Source organism: Ochotona princeps, chromosome 4 (assembly GCF_030435755.1).
Source record: "Ochotona princeps isolate mOchPri1 chromosome 4, mOchPri1.hap1, whole genome shotgun sequence".
Classification (NCBI taxonomy): Eukaryota; Metazoa; Chordata; class Mammalia; order Lagomorpha; family Ochotonidae; genus Ochotona; species Ochotona princeps.
The window spans coordinates 70,817,842-70,840,573 of record NC_080835.1 but is presented as its reverse complement, the minus strand read 5'-3'; the positions used below and the strand labels follow the sequence as shown (position 1 = coordinate 70,840,573).

Sequence of the window (22,732 nt, the reverse complement as noted above, 5' to 3'; positions counted from 1 at the left end):
TTCAAGGCGAGGATTTTAGCCGCTAGGCCACGCCGCCGGGCCCTCTCCCATTTTATTTTAAAGACGTATTTATCTGAAAGGCAGAGACACAGAGAGGGAGAAGGAAAAAGAGAGAGAGAGAGAACCCACTGGTTCACTCCCCACTTGGCCACAGTGGCCAGTGCTGGACCAGGCAAAAGCCAGGAGCCAGTAACTCCATCTGGGTCTCCCATGTGGATGCAGGGATCCAAGTACTTTGGCCATTTTCTGCTGCTTTTCTAGTAGGGAGCTGAATCAGAAAGGGACGGAGACATGGGACCCAACTTGCACTCACAGGGGACAAGGTTGGAGGCCTAAGCTGAAGTGCTGCAATCAGGTCCCTCAAGTTCTTCCGAATGTGCAAAAGGTCTTCTTTCTGTTTGTAGAGTGACGGTAGGAGCTGATCTTAATAGGGACAATAGTTAAAGCACAGAAAGCAGTGAATTCAATTCTGGACTTAGCACCCACACATTCTAGTAGCCTGGAGGAAAAACACTGTCCCTGGCGGCCCTCAAAGAGGGGGAGCAGGGGAATGGCTACCTGCGAGCCCCTGGGACTCCAGCTGTGGGCCCCTCAGATCACCTCCCCCACCATGCTACCATAAAGGAAACTCATCAGAAATGCAGTTTGAGCCTTCACCTCAAACGCCGGCCCCTCAATCAGATCCGGCACTTAACATCCCAGAGACACCGTGCAGTGGCTCAATTAGCTAAATCCTCCCCCTTCAAGCGCCAGCATCCCATATGGTTGCCAGTTCGTGTCCCAGCTGCGCCACTTCCCATCCAGCTCCCTGCTTGTGGCCTGGGAAAGCAGTTGGGGACAGCCCAAAGTCTTGGGACCCTGCACCCATGTGGGAGACCTGGAAGAAGCTCCCAGTTCCTGGCTTCAGATTGGTTCAGCTCTGGCTATTGCGGTTACTTGGGGGAGTGAGCCAGCGGATGCAAGATCTTGCCCCATCTCTCCTTCTCTCTATAAATGTCTTTCCAATATAAATCTGTAAAAACAAAAAAAATTCCCTGGTGCCTTGGGAGCACATTACATTTGGAAAAATGTAACCTGAAGATGCTCAAGCATCTGCTCTTACCTGTCACACTCTGCCTGCACCTGCGGCTTTGAGCCAAACCTACCCACCATGAAGGTAAGGCCAGCCTCCTGTGGCCCCTCACTTTCCTTCTCTGACAGCAGGAAAGCAGAAATACACCAGGAGAGCCATCCTCCTGGCCCTGGAGGGGAGTGGACAACACCTTGTCCTGAGCATTGCATTCCCCACAGGTCACTCCACCTGTTTGTGTCTCGTTTCCACATCTACAAGGCGAGGGGCAATGCCATCTGGTGTTGAGCTGTTCAGCAAACGCTTACTGCTCAAGAATCACTGAGGACCCCATCCTCCCTGGGCAGGGTCAGTGTCCACCTGCCTGGTGTTTCCTGCTGGTTCCTAAGCTTTCCTGGTGTTCATTCCAGAGCAACCTTGAAGGCCTGCCCACTCCCTGGCACCAGCCCCCAAGCTCTCCTAGAGCCATGGTGCCTGGGCCTCCATCAACCCCAGGAACTAGAATCCATAGTTCTGATTTAACGGCTAAATCCTCACCTTGAAAGCACAGGGATCCAATATGGGTGTCAATTTGTGTCCTGGCTGTTCCACTTCCCTTCTACCTCCCTGCTAATGGCCTGGAAAAGCAGTGGAAGATGGCCCAAAGCCTTGGGATCCTGCACCTGCATGGGAGACCCAGAAGAAACTCCTGACTCCTGGTTTTGGATCACCTCAGCTCCAACCATTGTGACCATCTGGGGAGTAAACCAGCAGATGGATGATCTGTCTATAAATCTGATCTGCCTTTATAATAATAATAATAAAAAGAAAGAATCCTCAGTTTTGTTCCATGTCTGTTTTCCTTTTTCTCTAGCCAAGGCCCCTTCAGGAGCCCAGCCAAGTTTCTCACTTTTCACACAATAGGGCAATTTCAGAACACGCTGCCCCCAGGCAAGGCCCCCCATACAGAGCGCAGTCCCCTACAGGCCAGACCCCAGATGCATACTGTGCTGCCAGGCCAAGCAGCCAGGACATCCCTTGCCCACTGCCTTGTGGATGAAGGGTCAGCTACCCATCCTGAAAAACTTGTCTAGGGCCCAAGGGGGCAGGTTGGACTGGATTCCCCTTAAGCTCCACCTACCCTGGGACATAACCAGCCATCCCAGGGGCAGGGCCTCACTTGCCTGCCAGCACCGGTCCGGCTCCCATCCCAGCATGGCATCCCTGCAGCCCACCTGGACTTTGTCTTTGATCCTGGTCCTGCTGTCTGTTCTGACCCCGGGAGCTGCAGGTCTCTGCTATCTCTGGTGGAGGTGGGGAAGGCCTTGAGGGTGGCATCCAGTGGTAGGAGGCTCTCGAGGAGGTATTTGTCTGGTCTTGGTTGCAGGGGTTGGTGATAGCAGTGACCAGGCATCAGATGTGAGGCCCAGAACACGCTCCTGTTTCTCTTCCAGACCCAGGAGGCAGAGTGATGTGCAAATGGTTCAAAGCCTTGGTAGTGGTGCTACCCATGCCTGGCTTCAGGGTCTGGCTCAGATCAGCTTGCTGGAGTATCCATCCAGCTTCTGCAGCCCAAGCCTGCCACCTGGCGGGCAGACACATTCAGGTCCAGCTGTTGTGCCCGTAGTTGGCAGTGTGGAGAGGGGAGTTGGACTCTGAATTTACAAGAGGGCCCAGGAGTTCAAGGCCAGATCTGAAGGCTGGTATTGGGCTGACTGCCATCTGAGCACTCTCCTTGTCCTTCCAACAGACTTCAACATCTCAAGCCTCTCGGGTCTGCTGTCTCCGGCGCTAACAGAGAGTCTACTGGTTGCTTTGCCTCCCTGTCACCTCACAGGAGGCAACGCCACACTCACAATACGGAGAGCCAACGACAGCACAGGTCTGCCCCCTCCCCGGGACATCCCCTGCTCCCCAGAGGAGCAGGATACACATCCCCCGCGCTTCTTTCCCCTGTCCATGCCACCCTATCAACCCCATTCCCAGGGCATCCACCTTCTAATACCACTCCTTTCTGGGGCCTCTGGAAACATGACCTCATCTCCAACCCCCCGACTTCCTGTCCAGTGGTGAAGTCCAGCTTTGTGGTGCCTCCATGCCGTGGGCGCAGGGAGCTGGTAAGAGTGGTGGACAGTGGGGATGGCTTCACAGTCACTCGGCTCAGCGCATACCAGGTGACAAATCTCTCGCCAGGAACCCAATACTAGTAGGTATCCACTCAACTTGGGGCCCCTATGGGACAGGAAATGCAGAAAGAAGCTGATGGCTAAGGGTCTGGTCTGCACAGGGGCTAGAGAGAGGGCACAGCCAGAAGGATGAACAGTGGGCCTCACTTACTAGAGCCCAGCCATGAACCCCTCTTCCAGCAGGCTCACCTAAGTTTTTCTCCTCTCTCCCAACACCCCCAAAAGCATCTCCTACCTGGTAAGGAAGGGGACATCCACTGAAACCAGCAGAGAGGTCCTGATGTCCACACTTCCTCGTAAGTCCCACTCCCACTTCCTGCTTATACCTCAGCTTCTAGTCCCTCCCACCTCACACCCCAGGTTGGCTCCACTACACCCCACTGAACTCCCTCAGCACCTTCATGCCTCCGTTCCAGCACTGAGCTCCTAGCACACTGACTGCCCAGCTACCCACCTGCTACGGCGCTGAGCTAAAGACTCCTTGCAGGCAGAGGCTGCATCCTGGGTGATTGGGGGTGATTGGGAGCTGCATTCATCACTTGGTCAGTTGTTTGGATGGACGAATGGATGGATAGACAGAGGAATGGATGAGGGCCAGGCTCTTGGAAGGGTAGGTGCCCCTGCTACTTCCAAAGGGGCTTTGCTTTTCTCCCTTTTTCTCTCTTTCTCTCCCAACAGGAAGAAACCTAGAGTCCATCGGGCTGGGAATGGCCCGCACAGGGGGCATGGTGGTCATCACTGTGTTGCTCTCTGTCGCCATGTTCTTGCTGGTTGTGGGCCTGATCACTGCTCTGGCACTGGGTGCTCGCAAGTGAGGAGGCTGGCCCAGAATGGCCGCTCCAGGAAGCACAGGCTCCATCCCTTCCTAAGTCCAGGCTCCTCCCAGGCCTCCCTGCCCCTTCCCCATCCTGCCTTTAACCCCTGGGACCCTCACTCCCAACCTACTCATGGCAGAGACGAGTATTTTTCCAGTTCATCACCTCCCCTCAGCCCTCCCCCCCATAGCAATTACCCTCACTCAGTGAACTCAGGCTCTACAATAAAAGCTGCCACCCCATCTGCAGTGTATCTTTAACTTTGTTGGACTCTGTGTCAGTTCAAACCTACATCCAGGCTCCAAGTGCAGAAGCAGGTACCCTCTGTGCTCCCCAGCCTCAGAGCTGCTTTTCTGCAGGATGGGTCCAGAGGATGGAACTACTCAGGTATCAGATATCACTCCCTTTGCACAACTCATAGCAGGCCACCTGACCATGGGCCTGGGACAGGTACACCTTGCAGAGCCTAAAGACCTGAGGTTCCCAAAGGGCACAGCTGTCAGAACATGGGAGAGCTTCTGGGGAAAACAGTAGAGAAGGGAATAAGACAAAGGCAAGGCCTTCAAGGTGACACCAAGGACAGAGCACTGGGGGGTTGGGGGAGCAGAATAGGTTTACAAGACTTCTGGCCAGAGAGAGAGACAAGAGTGACATAGTCTGGTAACAGAGTGGGGACAGGAGTGGTCACCTTCATTTCCTTTCCTCCTCTCCAGTATGTATTTCTCATAAGCATATGGGATGTTTGCATTGCTCTTATAGTAAAGACCCCAGTCTGGGGTCAGCACTATGGAATATCTGGGAGCCATTCAGGTGCTGGCTTGTGTCCCAGCTGCTCCATCTCCAATTCAGCTCCCTGGCAATTACCTCGGGAAAGCAGCAGAAGATGGCCCAGGCACTTGGATTCCTGCCACCACTTGGGAAACCAAGAAGAAGCTCTAGGTTCCTGACTTTGGTCCGGTCCAGCCCCAGCCACTGTAGTCACCTGGGAAGTGAAACAAACAATGGATGACCTCTCTGTCTCTCCTATTTTTTTTTCTCTATAATACTCTCAGGTGAGTAGCTTTAAAACAAAACAAAACAACAACAACAAAAACAAAGGGGGAGAAAAAATCTAAAATGTTTTTGAAAATTTATTTTATATATATATACATATATATATATATATAGAGAGAGAGAGAGAGAGAGAGAGAGAGAAGACAGAGAGGAAGATCTGTCTGTTGATTCACTCTCCAAGTAACTCTCCAATGGCCAGAGCTGCACTGATCCGAAGCCAGGAGCCAGGAGCTTCTTCCAGGTCTCCCACGTGGGTGCAGGGTCCCAAGGCTTTGGGCCGTCCTCAACTGCTTTCCCTGGCCACAAGCAGAAGCTGGATGGGAAGTGGAGCTGCTGGGATTAGAACCGGCACCTATATGGGATCTCAGTGCGTTCAAGGCAAGAACTTTGGTTGCTAAGCCACTGCACTGGGCCCAAAAATCTAAAAATTTTAAGGTACCATTTAAGGCCTGATTTATCCCATAACATCCCCTCACCTTGTACCATCTTCCTGCCTATGTCCTAAGCTCATCAGACAAGCGCACAAGCTCAAAATATCCTCCTTGCCCCCAGTGCCATCTGCATGGTTAGCTCCCTGTCTCTTCTCCAGGGAATTCTCTGGCTTCTGTCTCCCCACTCAACTCCATCAGTGGGGTTTCATCGTTCTGTCTTCCATAGTATCACTGTAGTCGTGTACAAGAATGTGGTTAAAGCCCTCTCCTTGCATGCGCTGGGATACCATATGGGCCGGTTTTATTCCTGGTCAGCTCAGCTCTGGCCATTGTGGCCACTTGGGGAGTAAATCAGCAATCGGAACGTCTCTCTCTCTCTCTCTCTCCCTCCCTTTTTTTTGTTACAAATTTATTTCATTTTTATTGGAAAGTCAGATATACACAGAGGAGGAGAGACAGAGAGAAAGATCTTCCATCCGATGATTCACTCCCCAAGTGATCACAATGGCCAGTGCTGTGACACCCGAAGGCGGGCACCAGGAACTTCTTCCAGGTCTCCGATGTGGGTGCAGAGTCCCAAGGATTTGGGCTGTCCTCAGCTGCTTTCCCAGGCCACAAGCAGGGAGCTGGATGGGAAGTGGAGCTGCCAGGATTAGAACTGGAGCCCATATGGGATCCTGGCGTGTTCAAGGCAAGGACTTTAGCTGCTAGGCCATGCCGATGGGTCCTCTCTCTCTCTTTTTTTAAGATTTATTTATTTTGATTGGAAAGGCAGATATACATAGAGGAGGAGAGACAGAGAGGAAGATCATCTGGTGGACGATTCAGTCCCAAGCTGCTGCACTGGCCCAAGCTGAGCCAGTCTGAAACCAGGAGCCCAGAGCTTCTTCCAGATCTCCCACGCGGGTGCAGGGTTCCAAAGCTTTGGGCCATCCTCGACTGCTTTCCCAGGCCACAAGCAGGCAGCTAGATGGAAAGTGGAGCTGCCAGGATTAGAACCGGCGCCCATATGGGATCCTGATGTGTTTAAGGCGAGGACTTTAGCCACTAGGCCACACCATCAGGCCAGATTTATTTATTTTGATTGGAAAGGCAGATATACAAAGAGAAGAGACAGAGGAAGATCTTCTGTCTGATGGTTCACTCTCCAAGTGGCCTCAACGGCTGGAGCTGAACCAGTTCGAAGCCAGGGGCCTCTTCCAGGTCTCCCATGCGGGTGCAGAGTCCCAAGGCTTTGGGCCGTCCTCGACTGCTTTCCCAGGCCATTAGCAGGGAGTTGGATGGGAAGTGGAGCTGCTAGGATTAGAACCGGTGCCCATATGGGATCCTGGCATGTTTTAGGCATGGACTTTAGCCTCCATGCTATCATGCCAGGCCCAAGTCAAGGACTTTAACTGTTACACTATCGCACCGGGCCCAGATCTTTCTCTGTGTCTCCGTCTTTCTATATATCTGCCTTTCCAATAAAAATAAATAAAATTTTTTAAAGGATGGGTTTGTGGGAGGACTAGATTGCATCTCCCATCAGACTGTAGGTTCCCTGAAAGTGTTCGCTGCCCGACAGCGATGGACTTAGTGCACGGAGTTGATAATAACACTTGTGGACTACTGACAGATGGTCAATAGCTGAAGTTTATTAGTAACATCAGGCTTTTATAGACTAAGGGTCACATAGGATAATTGAGGAGGTATTGAGAAGCTTACATAGTTCCCATAAACCTATCTACAGAACCTTTGCCTGAAAGGATCTCTTTCAGTTTTATATATCCAATCAAGTGTCCTCATTCAAATCATATCCACTCAATTGTTCGCATACAAACGATATCCTCCTATCAATTGTTCTCCTACAGAAAGCAACTGTTGTGTTCCCAGAAGCTTGTGGAAACTAGGCTCTACAACTAGACATTCAATAAATATTTGTTAAATAAAGGAATGAGTAAATGAATGCTCAAGCCCCAAAAGAGGAGGAAGGGACTGGGAAAATGCCAAATGGAATCAGAAAGATTCACAGGGGTGTGTTTTAGCTTAGCAGTTGAGATGCCACTTGGGAAGTCCACTTTCCATGTTGGAGTCCTTGGAGTCAAGTTCCAGTTTTGCTTCAGTCCACCCTCCTGATTAAGCAATCTCAGAGAGGCAATAGGTGACAGCTCGAGCACCTGCATCCCTGCCACCCACATGGGAGACCTCAGTTGAGTTCCATGCTCCTGGCTTTGGACTAGCCCAGCTCTGGATGATTGTAGGTATTTGGAAAATGAATGAGCAGACAGGAGTTCTCACTGTCCCCATGTCTCTTGGCGAGGGTCTGTCTGCCTTTCAAATAAAAATGTTAAAATATAAAAACAAGCGCCCAGTGCCGTGGCATAGTGGCTAATGTCCTCGCCTTGAACACGTCAGGATCTCATATGGGCACCGGGATCCCATATGGGCACCGGTTCTAACCCTAGTAGCTCCACTTCCCATCTAGCTCCCTGCTTGTGGTCTGGGAAAGCAGTCGAAGACGGTCCAAAGTCTTGGGACCCGGCACCCAAGTGGGAGACTCAGAGGAGCTCCTGGCTCCTGGCTTTGGACTGGCACAACACTGGTCGTTGGAGTCACTTGGGGAGTGAACCATTGTACGGAAGATATTTCTGTCTCTCCTCCTCTCTCTATATATATATGTATGATTTTGCAATAAAAATAAATAAATCTTTTAAAAAATAAGAAATTAAAAACAAAAGATTTAAAAAATAAATTTAGTAGATTTTGGCTTGAGCAGAAGCAAACAATCTGATTCCAGCAGCTTCCAGAGTCAGAGCAGGTTCTGAACTCCCACCCACAGGATCTGACAGCATTTATAGGAAACCAAGTGAGCTGCTCAGACAACTTAATTGGTTGCAATTTAATTGGTTAATTGGTTGCAGAGCTTCCTATAATTAACTAAAGCTCAGTTACTGTGACTAAACTCCATATTGGTTTTATCTGTTGAGCCCAGCATGGGGACCTCCGTCAAGTTAATGTCTTCTGATGAAATTTTGACACCATAGATCACCAACTAAATCATTGGACTAGAAGAAATAGGTTTATTTTTAAAAAAGCATCATTTTACAACTACAACAATGATGACTGATTTAGGCAAGAATTATAAAATGGAGTTCACTGGGTCCAAGCCTGAGGAACAAGAGTGTGGATGATTCCCAAGAATCTCTCCTCAAATTGCTCACTGATTATAAAAGGAGGGAAGCCATTTTTATAATTGGATGGCTGACAGTTACCACTAACCCTGGGACTGGTGTTAACATCATTAATAATGAGCTGCCTTGTATCCTGTGGTCCCTGACGCCATACACTCAGCAAGAACCATCTTTGTTTGGTATTCATGGTAAAAATGCATAACAACTCTAACTATGGGGAGATGCCAGTCAAACCCGAACTGAGGGCCGTTCTTAGAAAATAAGTCTTCACCTTGCACATGCCAGGATCCCATATGGGCACCGGTTCGTATCTTGGCAGCTCCACTTCCCATCCAGCTCCCTGCTTGTGGCCGGGAAAGCAGTCGAGGATGGCCCAAAGCCTTGGGACCCTGCACCCGCGTGGGAGACCTGGAAGAAGCTCCTGACTACTGGCTTTGGATCGGCTCAATTCCAGCTGTTGTGGTCGCTTGAGGAGTGAATCATCAGATGGAAGATATTTCTCTCTGTCTCTCCGTCTCTCTGTATATCTGCCTTTCTAATAAAAATAAATAAATATATTTTTCAAAAAAGATATAGTTCTCTGGGGTCAACTCCGGCCATTGCAGCCACTTGGGCAGTGAACCAGTGGATGGAAGATCTTTTTCTGTCTCACCTTTTCTCTGTATATTTGCCTTTCCAAATAAATAAATAAATCTTTCGTAATTATAAAGATAAAAACGATAAAATGTCCATTGGCTTAGTTGGTGAATCGGAGTGTTTTTCCCCCACAGAATTCCTGAGATCTTTCAAGAAATTTAAATTTATTACTTAAATTTTGTTTTTTGAAATTTAAAAATTACTAAAAACAAAATTTACAAAACACAAATCACCATTAACTATCCTATCTCCAGGCGTACTTTCAGACACACCTTAAATCCCATCAAAACTTCTAGAAAGACGCTATAAATAGGGACGAGGCAGCAGTCACTGTGCCTTTTAGAGAAAGTAACTTTGTGCAAAACACAGGGGGCAGCCTTGGTGGGGCACGCAGGTCCCTTTCAGAACCTCGGAGGTTGCCCAAACCCTCCAGTTCGACGGCAGCCGCTGAGGAAAGCGATCCTCGGCAGCCGAGTTGAGGCGAGTTGAGGCGTCGAAGAAGAGGCCTCGGTTCGCACACCTGCGCAGCCTCCCACCTGATTCAATTAGCCCGAGTACCTGAGGAAGTTGCTTGCGAGGCCAGGGCCTCAGTCTGTCCCGGAGATCTCCAAGAGCGGGTCGTCCCTCCCCTCAAGCTAAAGGTGGACCTCAAACTCCAAGACCTCGACTTCTGGGACAGCCTTCATGGCCAGGTCCCGGGGTTGCTTGACTGGGACATGGGCAATGAAATCTTTCTGGCCAGCACCACATCGCACTTGTCGACCGCGGAGCAGAACCGTAAGTGCCGCCGGGTCTCCAGGGCCGGCTGTGGGGGATGGGCGGGCGGCGGGCCGGGTGGGGGTCGCTGCTGGGCCCCGCTCCGGCCCCTGCGAGGGGGAACTTCTGGGGAGGGTGTGTGTGTGTCGGGGGTAGGAGGGAACTTGGGGGGCCTCCAGCCCCTGGGCCGGCTGCCGCGCCCCTCCCCCCAGCCACTTCCACTGGAAGCCCCCTGAGGGCAGCGAGTCTCCTCAGGCCTGCCACGGAGCCCCCTTCTCTCCCGTGGTAGCTCTCAGAACCTTCTAGGCCTCTGCCAAGCTTCCTTTGCTTCTTGCTCTGTCGCTGGGCACCTTTTGGAACGCCATGGGCTCTGCCTAGTAGTTTGAAAGAAATGATGCGTTTTGCTTATTTACAGCCCTACGTTTTAACGCAGAAAGCTGGATGCTGGCTTAGTTAGCAATTGACATTGCTTTGTTTCTTCTTCCTCTTTGGGTCTCAGGTAGAAAGGTGAGGTAATTACCCCACAATTCATGGTGCCAATTTTCCCCACAGGTCCTGTAAAGCCCCTGGAGTGGTCTCTTCTCCCTACCCACCCCCCTTAAGTTTTCCGCTTCCTCCCCACCCCCCATGTTAGAACCGGATCTGTTGACACTGTCCCTTGCCCAGTTTTGTGTATCTACTTGTGGGGCAGGGTCAGCATTTCGGACTCCAGTATTCTGTCCTCCACATCTGTTGCCTTTTGCAATTTAATTGTCCCTCCCAATTATTAGCTATGTTCTTTAATGCCAGAAGATGTTCCTGCGTGTTCATTTGTTCGAGAATCTGTGAGCCAGGCATTGTGATGGACAACTGACGGGACAATTGTGGGCTACTTGGGTAGACAGATCACACATACAGCACACCAGGCTATAGTATGTGACAATGAGTCGTGGGAAATGCTGTGTCTTGGAATGACTAATTTTTAAGTCAGGAGCCCCAGGTTTTCACTTTGCACTGGGCCATACAAACTACAGTCCTGATTTCACGTGATCTGGATGCTGAGCAGAGCTTAGGCCGGACACTAGTTAGGACACTGCCAGTCATTTAGACAAGAGACAGTGATAGTAGGCCTGGGTGGTAGCAGAGAAGGTGAGAAGGTACAGGTAGCTGCATTGTCTGTGTCGTGTGGGGAAAAGAGATCTTGGAAGATGGCTGTCTGAAGCTCCTTGTGCAAGTGGAAGGATGGAATTGCCTTGTGCTGTGATTTGGTAGCTTGTGGTAGGATGGGTTTGGGAGTCTGTGGATTGGAGATGGTTCTTTTTTTTTTTTTTTTTTTAAAGATTTTATTTATTTTATTACAAAGTCAGATATACAGAAAGGAGGAGAGACAGAGAGGAAAATCTTCCGTCCGATGATTCACTCCCCAAGTGACTGCACCAGCCGAGGCTGCACCGATCCGAAGCTGGGAACCAGGAACCTCTTCCAGGTCTCTCACACGGGTGCAGGGTCCCAAGGCTTTGGGCCGTTCTCAACTGCTTTCCCAGGCCACAAGCAGGGAGCTGGATGGGAAGTGGAGCTGCTGGGATTAGAACCGGCGCCCATATGGGATCCCGGTGCATGCAAGGCGGGAACTTTAGCCGCTAGGCCACTGTGCCAGGCCCAGGAGATGGTTCTTAAGCATACAGGTGAAAGTGTCACCAGGCCGGTGTCTTCTGGGAAGAGGTGAAACTGCAGATGTAAATTTGGAGCCTTTGGAACAAGGGTGGGGTTTGAGGAGTGAGAATGGGAGGGCCCAGGGCATTATAAAAAGATTAGAGGGAGGAGAGATAAGGTGGAAGGAAAGACCAGTGATAACCAAAACTGAGGGTCTGGTGTCCTGGAAACCCAGTAAAGTAAGTTTTCAAGGAGGGGAAGGAGTAGAAGTCAGTGACCTGCCTGGTGAGGGCAGCTCTTTGGGTGGAATCAAAATGGAAGCACACAGGCCAGGTGTGTCGCCACAGTGGGTTAAGCCACTGCTCATAACACCAGCAATCCTACATTAGAACACGGATTCAAGTCCCAGCTACTCCACTTCCAATCCAGCTGCCTGCTAATGCTACCTGGGAAGGTTCTGCCCATCTGCTCTGCACCAGGCTGGGCAGCTGATGCTCTTGAGGTTTAAGTTCTTGCATCTTTGCAAATACTTGGCATCTTCACAATTATAGTTAATTGTGAAGTGTTGTTTTATAACTCATAATGAGCAGATTGTTAACCATCCAAGTACCTCCTCTTTAGGGATGCTGTTTGGCTTTATTTCTCATTTGGAAGTTTTTTTTTACAAAATGATTTGTGAAAGCTCTGTTAGAAAACTTTCTTAATTTACTGCCTTTTTTTTTTTTAAGATTTGTTTTCATTGGAAAGTCAGATATACAGAGAGGAGGGGAGACAGGAAGATCTTCCATCTGCTGTTTCACTCCCCAAGTAGCTACAACAGCCAGAGCTGAGCCAATCTGAAGCTAGGAGCCCAGAGGCTCTTCCAGGTCTCCCACGTGGGTGCAGGGTCCCAAGGCTTTGAGCCATTCTCGACTGGTTTCCCAGGCCACAAGCAGGGAACTGGATGGAAAGCAGGACTGCTGGGATGTGAACCAACAGGTGCAAGGCAAGGATGGTAGCTGCTAGGCTACTGTGCTGGGCCCGATTTATTGTCTTTTCCCTCCTTAGATTCTGGTGATTTTTAAAAATTATGTATAAATTTAAATTTAAACCTTAAGGTTAATTTAGGGGCTGACGTTGTGATTGGACTGCTACTTGAAATGCTAACACTTTGGGGTCTGGCACGATGGCTCAGTGGCTAAATCCTTGCCTTGCATGCACCAGCATCCCATATGGGTACGAGTTTGTGCCCTGGCTGCTGCACTTCCCATCCAGCTCCTGCTTGTGGCCTGGGAAAGCAGTAGAAGACGGCCTAAGGCGTTATGACCCTGCATCCATGTAGGAGACACAGAAGAAGTTCCTAGCTGCTGACTTTGGATCCACTTAGTTTTGGCTGTTGTGGCCACTTAGAGTGAACCAACAGATGGAAGGTCTTTCTCTTTGTCTCTCTTTCTGTAAATCTGACTATCCAATAAAAATAAATCTTAAGGAAGAAATTCTAATACCTCATATCAGAGTACCTGGGATCTATCCCTCTCTGTCACTCTGCCTTTCAAATAATCAAAATTTTTTTCAAATGATCATTTTTTTTAAAAAAGGAACTGAAGTTGATCTTAATTTATCCTAAGAGATTTTTTTTTTCCATCTGGTGGTTACTTCCCCAATCATCTGCAACAGCCTGGGACTTAGGCTGAAAGCAGGAATTTCACCCAGGTCTGCTGTGTGGGTTGCAGGGACCCAAGCACTTGGGCCATCTTCTGCTACCTTCCCAGACATTAGGAGAGTGTTAGATGTGTAGTACCTTTTGCTAGTATATATAGCTTAGTTTTAACACTAATATAGAAGGACAGTGTCAATTATTATGTCATTATAGCAAACTTGTTCTTTATTTGTTCTAGTAGTATGTATTATTTATTTGAAAGGCAGAAGGATTTTGAGCTCCGAACCATTGGTTCACTCACTGGATGCCCACAATAGCCAGGGGGCAGAAGCCAAAGCCCAGAACTGGGGACACAATCCAGATATCCCTCAAGGGTAGGCAGGATTCCAGTTGACTGTCATCACCTCTGCCCCCACAGAGTCTGTGTTAGCAGGCAGCTGGAGCCAGCAGTGGAACCCAGACTCTCAGATGTGGGCTATGGGCATTTTAGTGGCTAGGTCAAGGACCCCTGGGTGTTGCTTTTGCATCATTTCCTATGTTAATCCCTTTTTTTCCCCCTGCAAATGATTTTTCCCCCAATGTTCTGTTTCTTGCTACTTTTCCCTTTTTTGGAGTTCTGTGTTGAATGTGAACAGCATCAAGGACATCTACTGACTATTGAGCTCTCAATTGAGTATATTGTCACTCCCAAACAAAAGCCTGCTTCCTCTCTAACATGGGACACAACAACTAGTTGGGAGCCCAGCGGCATGGCCTAGCGGCTAAAATCCTCGCCCTGAACGCACCGGGATCCCATATGGGCACCGGTTCTGGTCCCGGCGGCTCCACTTCCCATCCAGCTCCCTGCTTGTGGCCTGGGAAAGCAGTCGAGGATGGCCCAAGGATTTGGGACCCTGCACCTGCGTGGGAGACCCAGAAGAGGTTCCTGGTTCCCGGCTTTGGATCGGCGTGCACCGGCCCGTTGTGGCTCACTTGGGGAGTGAATCATCGGACGGAAGATCTTCCTCTCTGTCTCTCCTCCTCTCTGTATATCTGACTTTGTAATAAAAACAAATCTTTCAAAAAAAAAAAAAAAAAACAACTAGTTGGGATGTTGCCATTTGCTGAGACAGGACTATGATGGGAAGAAGAGCAAGAAGGCAGAGTTCAGTTCTAGAAATGTGTGTGAAGTACCATTGATGACCCAAGTAAGGACCTCTGGTCTCCATAAGACAGTTCTACTTAAGTGACAGTCCTGGTAATAGGAGTCATAGACTCGCATGAGATGGTTCAGGGGTGGTGTATGTGAAATAAAAGAAAGAGCAGGAGAATCAGGAAAGCAAAAATCAGGAGGCTGTTGGGTCACAACTCCCAGGATAGGACACTGGAGAAAGACTCCAGGGCCACACAGTGAAATGCTGCCAAATATTGACCCTGTGTACTTTGCTCTTGCCAGTGGCCAGGTACAGACTTCGGATAGTGGAACCACCAAAGCCACCTCTGGCGATAAAGCCCCGTGCTGATCCAGACGGTGAGTAGTTGGCTCTATTGCCATGGCTCGGTGGCCGCTGGGGATGCCTCAAGCCCATGGGCTGTGGTACACCAACTCCTCTGTACTCTGTAGGACCTGAAATTGAGCCTAACCTGTGGATGTGGGTCAACCCTAACGTTGTGTATCCACCGGGAAAGCTGGAAGCACAAAGAGTGAACGAGAAAGAGGATGTGGCAGACTCAAACCCTTGCGCTCAGGAGTCCTGCAATGAGGAAGATGCCTACTGCCCAGAGGCCACAGGGGTTGATGCACTTTCGCCTTCCTCCACGGAGCAGTCTCCGTCACAGAAGCACTTTACCTCTTCATCTCCTAGCAGCTGGGAGGTATGGAGTTCTGATGGCATGGGAAGGCTGGATGTGGGGCATAGGTAGGGCGGGCATAGGGATGCTGGGCCCGAGTTCCCCTCCTAGGGACAGTGAGAGATAAGTGGGTTCAGGCTGCCCTTGGGTTGGGGAGAAGCCCTGCTGTTGGTCTCTGTGCCACTGCCCCCTCTGGCCAGCACCCCTCCGAGTTTAGCCAAGGAGTCAGGACCAGTTCCTCCTCTGTGCTCCTGTAGCTCACAGAAGAGGAGGAGGAGGAGGCTGAGGACCAGGATGACAGCTCCTCTGTGGCTCTCCCGTCCCCTCACAAAAGGGCCCCCCTCCAGAGTTGGAGGCTTCAGCAAGCCAGCACCCAGGAGGGCAGGCGCTGGTCCCGGCCCCCTCTCAATTACTTCCACCTAGTTGCCCTGGCCTTAAGAAACAGTGCCCCCCGAGGTCTCAACGTGCAGCAGATCTACAGTTTCACTCGGTATGTGCCGGGGGTGGGCCCTGTGAGTAGGGCGGGGAGGGGCCAGGCCCTGCTCCAGGCCCTGGGTGGCTGACTCAGTTGTCCCCTCTGGATCTGAGAGTCCCCATGTGTGTCCACCTGCATGTACATGTTCACTCCAATACCCTCCACATGCCCCCTTCTGGTCTGTCTTCCCCAGCTGGGCCCTGGGACAGTCTCTCCCCAACTCCCGACATAAGATCTGCTTTCCCTGACAGTATCCCACCTGCTTCTGCTGGGCAGGGGCCCCTGGGCTCACCCAGGACCAGGATGCTCCGTTAAGAAAGCAGTTAGCTTGAGCTTTTCCGGCCATGCACAAGAGAGCCCTAGTGGGTATTGCAGACCTTGTCCTGGCAGTCGGAGGAGGGCCTGTTTTCTCAGGATAGGACTTTGGGGTGGCAGGAGGGCAGTGCTCCCTGACCAGCAACCTGCAGTTACTTGTTCATATTGCAGGCATGGTCCTCAGCCCTCGATGGGTGGGAGGAGAGAGAGCTTGAGATGGGGGTGGCGAGCTGGGCTGACAGGAGGGGGTCTCACATAGCTGGTGCAGGTAGAAGTATAATCATGCTCCCAGGCAGTGGAGAGCAGACCCCCTCACACACATACACACATGGAAACCCCACCCCCTGATCTTTCTCCTGTCTACAGACAACACTTTCCGTTTTTCCGGACGGCTCCGGAAGGCTGGAAGAATACGATTCGCCACAATCTCTGTTTCCGAGAAAACTTTGAGAAAGTGCCGGTCAGTATGCAGGTCGGGGCCAGCTCCCGGCCCCGCTCCTGCCTCTGGAAGTTGACCGAGGAGGGACGCCGCCGCTTTGCGGAGGAGGCCCGCGCCTTGGCTTCCACCCAGCTGGAAAGTATCCAGCAGTGCATGAGCCAGCCAGGTGTGAGGCCTCAGTGTGAGCAGTGGGCCCTGGGGAGGGGCCTGCCACCTTGCAGCTGAGAGCTGGAGCATGCCAGCCTGGGGCACCTTGTGTAAGCAGCGGGGAGGGCAGAGGCAGTCTGACACCCTCTGGTGATCTCTGCTTCCAGCCCGGCTCCACACAGGAACAGGGCCAGCATACCATGTGAGAGGCACAGTGCTGGGTCATGTGTAGAAGGGCCTGTCTTCTGGAACAACTCAGTAATTGAGTAGCATTCGAGCCAGGAGAGGTAGATGACCTGTAAGAACATCCCAGACTTGGAAAGCAGCAGGTGCAGATCTGATTCCTTTGAACTCTCTCCCTTTCTTGCAGATATGATGCCCTTCCTGTTTGACCTTTGATGCTGCAAGAGTTAGCACCAGCCTTATTAAAGTTGTTCCCAGAAGTCTCACTTGCGTATGCGTGGTCTCTGAGGATGGGGTTGGGGTGAGGAGTTGGGGGAACAGTACACCCTCCAGGCCCATGGGTGCCTAGTGTGTGCAGCACGTCAAAACTGTGCTCTCCTGAGGAGGAGGATACACTCCAGTGTTCAGTCCTAAGTGACTGCCAGCTTAGGTTATAAATACATTCTTGGGAGATGCTGGCTTGCAGTGGCCAGCCCTGGAAGCCTCACCTGCTTGTTCAGTTGGCGTTGCTTAGCTGCTGTTATATACAAAGCTCACAGGGCTTCAGGGCCCAGAGATGCTTTCCACCATGGCAGGGGTAAGGGTGGGTGACAAGGCAGCAGAGCAGAAGCACCTTAGGGAAACTCCGCCTTTGATATTTTCTGTCAGTAATAAGAACAGTGTAAACCCCTGCCAGCCCATGTCTGTCGTGCATCTTCCATTCTCCTGGATGGTGCAGTTTTGTTAGACACCAGCTGTTCTCCCTCTCTTGGATTATGTTGAAGTGATTCCTGGACGGTTTCGCCTAAAAGGACTGTTCAGTGTGGTTTTTTTTTTTTTTTTTTTTTTTTTTTAAATGTGATGGTAGTATTGGCTCTCTTATTTGAATATGGGTCATGTTTTGGAATTCTTTATTTTCCTAGCAAACTGGCTGAAATTATTATATACTAGAGAGGCAGCTCTCCCGTTTGCTGGTTTCATCTCCCGCCCCCTCCCCCCAAGTGACTAGAGCAGCTGGGACTGGATCGGGGTGAAGCCGGAATCAGAACCTTCATCTGGATAACCCGTGTGGGTGACAGGTCTCCTGCTTCCCATTAGCAGAGACCTGGAACAGAGGTGCAGAGTGGTAGGAGTGGCACCCTGATGTGAGATGTTAGTGTTCCCAATGGTAGCTTGCCGTGCTGTGCCACAACACCTGCCATGGGCTGAATTGCCTACATAAGAAATTCTGTCATCCATAGTTCAATTATCCTGAGGAGGCTTATCCAAGAAAGATTCTGCTCCTTGGCTAACTTGGAATAGGGTTGGCTTCCTGGTGGTGAGGAGGTAGTTCTTGAATTCAAGGGGAATAGGTGAAAGTAATGTGGGCAGCAGAGGGAAGGGTTGGGGCTGGCAGATGCTTATATCCAAGGTGAGACTATGGCTATGTTGTAGGTGATGAGCAGGGAAAGGGTGAGGCTGGAGCAGTGGACCCAGAGATAAAGGGAGAAGCTATACCCAGCCTCCTAACCCAGGGTCCTCGATGTGGGGCATGCTCCGAGGATAATGTTCAAGTGGTTTTGATAATTCAACAGTTCTGTATTGCTGCTAATCTTGCCACTCCAATCACGATGAAATCTCTCCAGACTCCACTGGCTGCTATCGTCCATCTTAGAGACTCCTTTTGCCCAGGTATTCACTGCTAACTCTTGGCTGAGGTGGTTGGTCGATTTGTTCTGTCCTCTGTCTGTTGTGGTGCCAGGTGTCCTCTGCAGGCTCCAGTGTACTGCCATGTCCTCCATGTGCTTCTAGATATGCTGTCCACTGTTCCATCTACACCACTGAGGAGGACCAGCTCTGACACATGCATTCCACAGACCGTAGAACCTGCAGTTTCTCTATGGTTGGAATTCTGAGTCCAGCAGTTCAGTTGGAGATTCCCAAATAAACTTCATCTGCAGTGATTCCCCCAGTCCTGATTCTTGCGTGTGCCTGCCAATACAGGGTCCAGCACAGTCCGTCGCCTTGCACACACTGTTAGTTGCAATTACTGGGTCTGATGTCTCCAGCCCTTGTCTTCTATGTGATGGCTACCATAGTAATCAGAGAAGGGCGGGGTTGGCCTCCAACTAAACCTGGAAGGGATGGCGGAATTCTGGCGGGCCCCTCAGCAGTGAGACCACCGTTACACCAATGAGGGGCACAGACCCATATCCCCCCACCAATAAGGGCCGAGGTGACCCTGACTCTGCTTCCGTCAAGCATTGCTTAAAAAGCCCCTTCCCTGTCTCGTCCTCACTCTTCTTCCTCTGCAGCCTTCTCCTTCACAACTCCGCTGCATGGGGAAGGGAAGCCCGTGACCGTGGTTCCCTGAAATAAAGGCCATCTAAATTCTTTTCATATATTTGAGTTACTCTTTCTCTGGTGGTCGGCAAATCTAACATTTTGGCCAGCAGCGAATTTAACACTGTGCAAACTAATGGGTGTTGCAGTCCAGCCCAATCCTGCCCATCACACACTTAGCCCCCATACAACACTAGTTGTAGCCTAGTCGGAGCAACTGCAAAAACCCCCACCAAGCCCAGTCACTGCCCTGGTTCTCATGCTTGCCAGTATGTACAGCAGACTGGTTCTGTCTGTCCCACATTCCATTCAGCTCACATACATGTCAATGGTTATTGAAGCCTAGTTCTACTCAACCAGCCCCACTATCTAGCCCACACATGTGCTGGTGGGTGCCACTCTGTCTAGCCATGCCTGTCCCAGTCCTGGTTCTCATTCTCACCAGTCAGAGTGGCAATCCAAGAGGGAGGCGCTCACTGTTTCCTTACTGGACCCACTCCCACTCCAGAATCTAGCACTTTCCAGATGGTACTGCAGTTTAGCTCAACAGTTTCCCTCTGTGCCAGCATCTGCTAGTTGATGCTGCAGCAAAGCCCAACCAACCCTCACCCTCTCTGGCTTATGCATGTACCAGTATGTACAGTCCTCCCAGCCTGGCTTGTCCCCGACCTAGCTTACATGGAGGCCAACAGGTGTTGTAGCCCTTCCTGGCCTGGTCTGTCCCCAATCCCAGTTCTCACGCTCACCAGTGGGAATAATGGCCCAGCAGGGAAGTTCCCTGCAGCCCCCCAAATGGGTTAGACCACTCTTCTCCAGGTCTCACAGGTGCTGGTTGGGTGCTGCAGCTCAGTCTGATATATCCCTCCTTACCTTGGCATTTGCCAGTGGGTGCTGTGGCCTGGCCCGGCCCAGCTCGGCCCTAGTTCCAGCTCACACTGGTGGGGACTACAGCCTAGCCTGCCCAGCTAGCCCCCAGTCCCGGCCCTAATGTGAACTGGCTGGTATTGTGGCCTGAGCTGGCATGACCCACACAACTCTCTAGCTCTCAGATTTGCCAGTGGGTGATATGAACTGGCCCAGGCTGGCTTACCCCAGACCTGAGCCAAAGGTAAGCTCATGGGAACCATAACCTGGCCTTCTCTGGACTGCTCCCTTTCATGGTTGTTGAACTCACCTGCAGGGGCTGTGTCCTGACAGAGGAGTTGCCAAGCTACTCTATCAGAACCTCTCCTAATACTGGATCTCATGCATACCAGTGGGTTCGTGGGCCAGCCCTACATAGTCCACCACTTGTCCTAGTGGGTTCTTACTGTTGATTGCTATAGCTTAGCCAAGCCTGGTCCGTACCCAGACACAGCTCGCTCATGGCTCAGAAGGGACAGAGACCTAGCCCAGTCCATCCTACACTCATCCTGGTTCTCACAAGCTCCAGTGGGTGCTGGAGTCTAGTCCAGTCTTGCACACCCCAGACCCAGTCCACACCTATGCCAAGGGAGACTGCATCCATATGCAGACCAGACCGCAGCTCCCACTCTGGCCCCTGTGCTCACCAGGGGGACCCACAACCCAGCCAGGGCATCCCCTTAGCTCCCCAACCAGGCCTGATCCCAGCCATAGATCTCGCACATGCCAGTGGTTGCTCTGACCCAGCTTGGCATAGCCCCTCCCCCGTCCTGGCCTTTGCCTTTGGATGCTGCAGCCTGGCCTGGCCCAGCTGGCCCCCAGTCCCAACTCTCCCTGGCAGGTGCTGTGCCAGGCCTTTCCCCACCTGATTACAAAGGCTATTATATTGGAGGAGTAGCCTTCATTTCCTGCACACTTAGGTAGCACTTCATGTGTGCTTGCTGTCCAGCTGCCTCCTGCCTGACCTCTGACGTGTGGTGCTACTCAAAGTGCAACTCATGACCTATCAGACCAACATGCACCTTGGAGGAACAGGCTCCATTTGCTGACTTTGCACCTTTCTGTGACAGGAAATCCTCATGGCTCTTCCCCTGACCCCACCACTGGGTCCCTGACCCCTTCAATCCGAGCATGCACCAAGAAGTCAGCAGTGCTGGACCAGGGCTCCCTCTAGGGGTACAGCATGTCCCTAGGGGTGTGCTGGTTACAACAGGATTTGGGGGAAGGGCATCGTGGGCCTCAGTTCCCAATGTAAGGAGACTGTCCTTTACCTTTAAAAGTGGCTCTCAGGGGCCCAGCACAGTACCCTAGCAGCTAAAGTCCTCACCCCGTAGGCACCAGGATCCCATATTAGCCCCAGTTCTAATCTCGGCGGCCCTGCCTCCCATCCAGCTCCCTGCTTGTGGCCTGGGAAAGCAGTGGAGGACGGCCCAAAGACGTGGGACCCTGCACTTGCATAGTAGATCCAGAAAAGGCTCTGGGCTCCTGGCTGCAGGCTTCAGTTTGGCACAGCTTGGACCATTGAAGCCGCTTGGGGAGTGAATCAGCAGACAGAAGATCTTCCTCTCTACCTCTCCTCTCTGTATATCTGACTTTCCAATAAAAATAAATAAATAAATAAATAAATAAATAAATAAATAAATAAATAAATAAATAAAGTGACTCTCAGGCCACAGCTGTTTGTAATGAGCTCAGACGAGAACCTAAGAACCTGCCTGAGTTTTCTAGCTCAAGAAAATATTTTGTGGGACCAGCACGATGGTTCAATTGGCAAGTCCTCCGTCTACAAGTGCTAGCATCGCTTATGGTTGCTGGTTCCTGTCCTGGTTACTCCACTTCCCATCCAGCTCCCTGCTGGGAAAGCAGCAGAGGATGATTCAAAATGTTAGGACCCTGCACCTGTGTGGGAGGCCTGGAAGAAGCGCCTGACTTTGGATCAGCTCAGCTCCAGCTGTTGCGGCCATGTAGGAAGTGAACCAGAAGATGGAAGATCTTTCTATATATAAATCTGCCGTTCTACTAAAAATAAATAAAAAAAAAAAAACAACTTTGTGGCATTGTTTCAGTTACAATTTTTTTCCAGGAATGCAACTATTATGTGAAATGAAGAAAGATAATACTTCTCTTCTTTGGAAGTTTACTAAGAGTTGTTGACTTGGGGTCTGGCACCACAGCCTAGTGGCTAAAATCCTTGCCTTGCACGCGCCAGGCTCCAATATGGGCACCAGTTCATATTCCGGCTGCCCTGCTTTCCTTCTACCTCCCTGGTTGTGGCCTGGGAAAGTAGTAGAGAATATTCCAAAGCCTTGGAAACCTGCACCCACGTGGGAAATCCAGAAGAAGCTCCTGGCTCCTGGCTTCGGATCAGCTCAACTCCAGCCATTGCGGCTAACTGGGGAGTGAATCAGCTGACACAAGATCTATCTTTCTGTCTCTCCTTCTCTCTGTAAAACTGATTTTCCAATAAAAATAAATAAATCTTTTTAAAAAAGAGTTGTTGGTCAGTTTGGAGGCCAGGTTTGCTGCGAGCATAGCTACCGTGGAGCCCTAAGTGAGCTTCACCCCACTCCGTGTTAGTGTGTGTGTGGGTGCACTCAGGGGGGCTGGGTGCTTAACACACACATTTCTTCAGCTCTTGTTTCAAGATGGCTTATACATTTGAATATTCTCCAAAAGTGCCTGAAGCCAGCCCTGCTCTTTGGGTCTGTCAGTGCTGCAAAAAGGTGCAGGTGAGGGCTGGGGAGTCAGGGGAAGAGCAGGGATGGGGCAGGAA

The 22,732-nt window shown here is 50.8% G+C and overlaps 2 protein-coding genes across 3 annotated transcripts; both read left to right on the top strand.

Annotated features, from left to right (window-relative positions):
* Window positions 1-2,263: 2,263 nt before the first annotated feature.
* Window positions 2,264-4,277, top strand: UPK2 (uroplakin 2). Its single transcript, XM_004585141.2, has 5 exons — window positions 2,264-2,339; window positions 2,799-2,930; window positions 3,116-3,254; window positions 3,460-3,530; window positions 3,913-4,277. Exons 1-5 carry the CDS (start codon window positions 2,264-2,266, stop codon window positions 4,047-4,049), a joined length of 555 nt encoding a protein of 184 aa, XP_004585198.2. The 3' UTR covers window positions 4,050-4,277.
* A 5,624-nt stretch (window positions 4,278-9,901) lies between these two features.
* Window positions 9,902-17,021, top strand: FOXR1 (forkhead box R1). 2 transcript variants are annotated; one of them, XM_058663798.1, is made up of 6 exons: window positions 9,909-10,116; window positions 14,802-14,876; window positions 14,970-15,220; window positions 15,454-15,686; window positions 16,353-16,591; window positions 16,943-17,021. In XM_058663798.1, the coding sequence occupies exons 1-6, from the start codon at window positions 10,056-10,058 to the stop codon at window positions 16,969-16,971; spliced, it is 888 nt and encodes a 295-aa protein (XP_058519781.1). In that variant the 5' UTR covers window positions 9,909-10,055; the 3' UTR covers window positions 16,972-17,021. The 2 variants fall into 2 exon arrangements, with proteins under 2 accessions (XP_058519782.1, XP_058519781.1); XM_058663799.1 differs by lacking the exon at window positions 16,943-17,021 and having other exon boundaries at window positions 9,902-10,116; window positions 16,353-16,892.
* The last annotated feature ends 5,711 nt before the right edge of the window (window positions 17,022-22,732 follow it).